We start from the raw sequence: 4,048 nt of genomic DNA, 5'->3' as shown, positions 1-4,048 counted from the left end.
TGTGTGTGCGCGCGTGTGTGTGTGTGTGTCGGCGGGGGGTTGGGGGGCTGATGTCAAGGGGCCAGGCCATCTCACCCAGTTGTCCGTCCCCCTCGCCTACCCAGGGCCTGGAGATTGTGAACCCACAAGCGGCCGAGAAGAAGGTGGCCGAGGCCAACCAGAAGTACTTCTCCAGCATGGCCGAGTTCCTCAAGGTCAAGGGCGAGAAGAACGGCATCATGTCCACCTGAGGGCGCACCCTGGGTGGCCGCCACGGCAGACGTGGAGGCCCTGTGCTCCCAAGGGGCCAGGGCTGGGGGCTCCGACGGGGGGAGCCCGCCAGTGCCCAGTGCCCGGACTGTCCAGAGGGGTGCGCAGGCCCCGCACCGAGATTGCCGCCCCAGTTGGCAGAGCGGTCCCCACCACACCTCGTTTTTGGTATTTTAACTGGGAAAGGAGATACTTTTGGGAAAAGTGTGATTAAAAGCACATTGTCTGAATTTGATTGTCAAGCACTGGAGTCAGAGCGACCAGGTTTGGGGGACAGAGCCTGGGCCCCCGATCCGGGTGGGCTCCCGGCCCAGTCAGTCCCCATCATGGATCCCGGGAAGAGGAGCACCCCCTCCGTCCCACACGCCTTGGGGCACCTGTCATTTCGCACCCAAGCAAGGAGCCTGCGGAAGCCCAGCTCCCATGTGGGCCACCTGGGAGGTCACCAAACACCACCGGATGCCAGGAGGCACTGGGCACAGGATGGCCCTGCCCGGGGACTGGCACTGTGTTATACCATCTGCTGGAGCTCCCGCTGCTGTGCCAAGCTCAGCTCACCAGGTGCGAGAGGAGCCCCCAGCCTGGGGGGAGGTGGGCCGTCCAAGGCCTGTGCCCTGGGTTGGAAGGAGAGGCTGAAAGGCGGGTGTGGGAAGGCCTCCCGGGAGTGGCTTGGGCCGTCCAGGCTTCTCCAGCAGCCTTCTTGCCGGGTCTCTCACTTCCTGTCTGTTCCTCTCTGGGCCGCTCCACCCCACTCAGGGCTGCCCCACCCCACTCGGGGCTCGGTGTGTGTCCCTGGACCCCAGTGCCTCCCACGGACCCCGGAGCTCTGAATCTCCTCCACCTGGGAGCTTCCTTCTACGGCCAGAGTACCCCGGTCACACAGCTCTTCCCCAAGTTTATGCTTGAGCCCAAGTCCTGTGTGAGTAAAAGTGACAGCCCTGGCTGGTCTGCTTGGGGCTCTGCTGGGAAGGGCCCTCTGTCCCTCTGGGCACGACCCTCGGAATCCCGTCTCCCCTGGCCAGAGGGACTCTAATGGTGTGTGTGTGTCGGGGGGCAGGTCTCCGGACAGAATCCAGTTGCCTGCCTGCGTCCTGTGTACACTTACAACAAAGATCCTCAAAGCTCACTCTGCCTGCAAGGTTTGATGAAAACAGGCTGCTGGGCCCAGAGCTTGGGATTCCGTTGGTCTGTCCTGGGCTCAACACTGCGTTTCTAACAAGGTCCCAGGTGATGTCTACGCTGCTGTTTAGGGGCCACACTCGCAGCCACTGCTCCAGAAAGTTAATGCATGTTGGGATCATCTCAGAAGTTTTACAATTCCTGCTACCTGGTTCTGACCCCCAGACTTATATTTTAACATGTTTTTATTGCTCTCAGAGAGAGGAAGGGAGAAGGAAAGAGAGAGAAACATCAACTATGAGAGAATCATCCATCGGCTGCCTCCCGCACGCCTCACACTGGGGGTCGAGCCCACAACCCAGGCATGTGCCCGACCAGGTATCTAACCAGGACCTCCTGGTTGTCACTCAACCACTAAGCAGCACCCGCCGGGCCCCAGATTTATTTATTTTTATTCCACTGGTTACGGTGCGGCCTGACTGGGTTTTTAGAAGGCCACCAGGTGGTTCTAGGTGCAGCCACGTTTGAGATCCAGTGCTCTGGGTCTTTGCTCTTCGACGTGGGGACTGTGGACACTCCGTTCACCTGGGAACTTGTTAGAGAAGCAGAACCTGGGACCTGGATCAGGATCGCATTTTAACCATTCCCCCCCTTCCCCCCAAGCGATTCCTGGGAAGTCCCCGTGCAGGGGGCACTTTGAATAGCAAATCCCCACAGCAAAACTCAAACTCCAATGAGCACCGGGATCACCTGGCAAGTCTGTAGAAGTACAAATCTGAGGCTGTGTGGCCCTAAGAGCATGGCTTTTTTTCTTGTTAATCCTCAGTTGAGGATATGTTGTTCATTGATTTTAGACAGACAGGAAGGGAGAGAGAAACACTGATGTGAGAAACCAATCAGTTGCCTCACACATGCGTCCCAACCTGGGATTGAGTTCGAAACCTGGGTATGTGCCCTGCCCTGGAGTCAAACCCATGACCCTTCGGTGCACGGGACGACTCTCTAACCTTTGAGCACACTGGCCAGGGCAACCTTGCATTTCCACAAGCATTCTTAGCTCCCTTGTCACAGGTGACTGATCAGTTCTCACTCGCTTTTATCTGACCTTCCTCCACCTGGAGATAATGGGTGACTCTGGCTTCCCATCTTGATGGGTGTGATCCTGGAGGCTCATGGAAACACCCGTGCTTAGCAAGCAGTGGTTCTCAACCTTCTGGCCCTTTAAATACAGTTCCTCATGTTGTGACCCAACCATACAATTATTTTCGTTGCTACTTCATCACTGTAATGCTGCTACTGTTATGAATCATCATGTAAATATCTGATATGCAGGCTAGTCTTAGGCGGCCCCCGTGAAAGGGTCGTTCGACCGCCAAAGGGGTCGCGACCCACAGGTTGAGCTCCACTGTTAGCAAGTCTTAACCACAGTCATTCCTTGCATTCATTCATCCATTTAGCAAAGCGTTAACTCAGTGCCTCCTGGGATGCAAAATCCATAAGGAGAGGGTTGAATAATGAAAACGTCGTCAGATGTGCAAGCGTCCATCCGAACGAACCAACAGGGCTCTCACCTTAGCCCTTGGTGTGGGATGTCAGGGAAGTTTTCCTCCCAACAGTAGAGCACAGAGCTGAGATATTAAGGAGCAACAGGCATCAGGTGGCAACCGTGGGAGGGTAAACCTAATCTCACCTGCACCTTCTGCACCGAGGAAACGAGGTTGCAGAGGAGAGGAACAGCCACGTAGCCCTCAGAGGCAGGACAAAACTCCATGCCTCCGCGGCGCTTCCCCACTAATGCAGCTTCGCGCGGTGCCAGTGACTTGGGGCGCTGTCTCGTGCCCAGCACAGGCACCTGGAGACGGACCGTGCTGCGGAGCAACAGCCCGGACGCTGGGGATAGAGAGGGATGCGCCCCAGTCCCCAGGTCTGCCTGCTACGCCCAGTTTCACACGCTGCAGGTGCAGGTACCTCCCCCTCGCTACACTATTGGACAGACTGGCATGAGTGATAACAGTCAGGGCCAACGAGGGGAAAGAGGTGGGCCCTGTCGCTCAGCTCCTCCCCATTGGCCCAGGGGATGTTTTGATTGGCAGGTGACTTCAGCTTTGAAGGCACCTGTCTGTATCCCATTAGGTACTCGGTCTTTAACTCCCACTCAACATGCCTTCCTCCACTTTCCCTTCCCACTTCCAGGACCAACCAATGGCTTCGGGATGGAATATTCCCTCCCAACCAATTAAAAATGGTTCTAAACTTGACGGACGACTTCCCTCCCCTGATCAGCCTAGCTCCGCCCCCCTGCCAATTGGTTTAGGAAAGGGGGGGCGGGTGTGTCCAATCAGCATGACACCAGCCTCTTGATTGACGCGCGGGCCCTAGCGCTGGCGTGTTGTGCCTTGAGGCGGGAGGAGGAGGAGGGACGGGGAACAAAACCTGAGCCAATCCTAGTAGCCTGCGCGGGAGGCCAATCGAACGCCGCGCCTTGAAGCAATTGTCCAATCGGTGGGAGGGGGCCGAACACATCCCTGCCAAAGACCAATCGCACGCGCCCGACCGGCAGGAGCGACGTGCAGCAGGAGCAATGGTAGGGCTCTATTCGGGGCTTGGGGGCGGGCCGGCGCCAGAGACGAGAAGAGCGGAGGGGAGGCCTCCTCCGCCGCCGCCATCTTGGACCGGGCCC

The 4,048-nt window shown here is 57.6% G+C and overlaps 1 protein-coding gene across 1 annotated transcript in view; it reads left to right on the top strand.

The window, feature by feature from the left end:
- Positions 1-484, top strand: part of PRPF31 (pre-mRNA processing factor 31) — a 9,532-nt gene extending 9,048 nt beyond the window's left edge. Inside the window, exon 11 of the mRNA XM_015561655.1 lies at positions 4-484. Coding sequence (XP_015417141.1) covers positions 4-230 — 227 coding nt within the window. The 3' untranslated portion in view covers positions 231-484. The remainder of the gene's footprint in view (positions 1-3) is intronic.
- The last annotated feature ends 3,564 nt before the right edge of the window (positions 485-4,048 follow it).

This window comes from Myotis davidii, unplaced genomic scaffold (assembly GCF_000327345.1).
Source record: "Myotis davidii unplaced genomic scaffold, ASM32734v1 scaffold1997, whole genome shotgun sequence".
NCBI classification, from domain to species: Eukaryota; Metazoa; Chordata; class Mammalia; order Chiroptera; family Vespertilionidae; genus Myotis; species Myotis davidii.
This window is presented reverse-complemented; position numbering and strand designations above follow the sequence as displayed.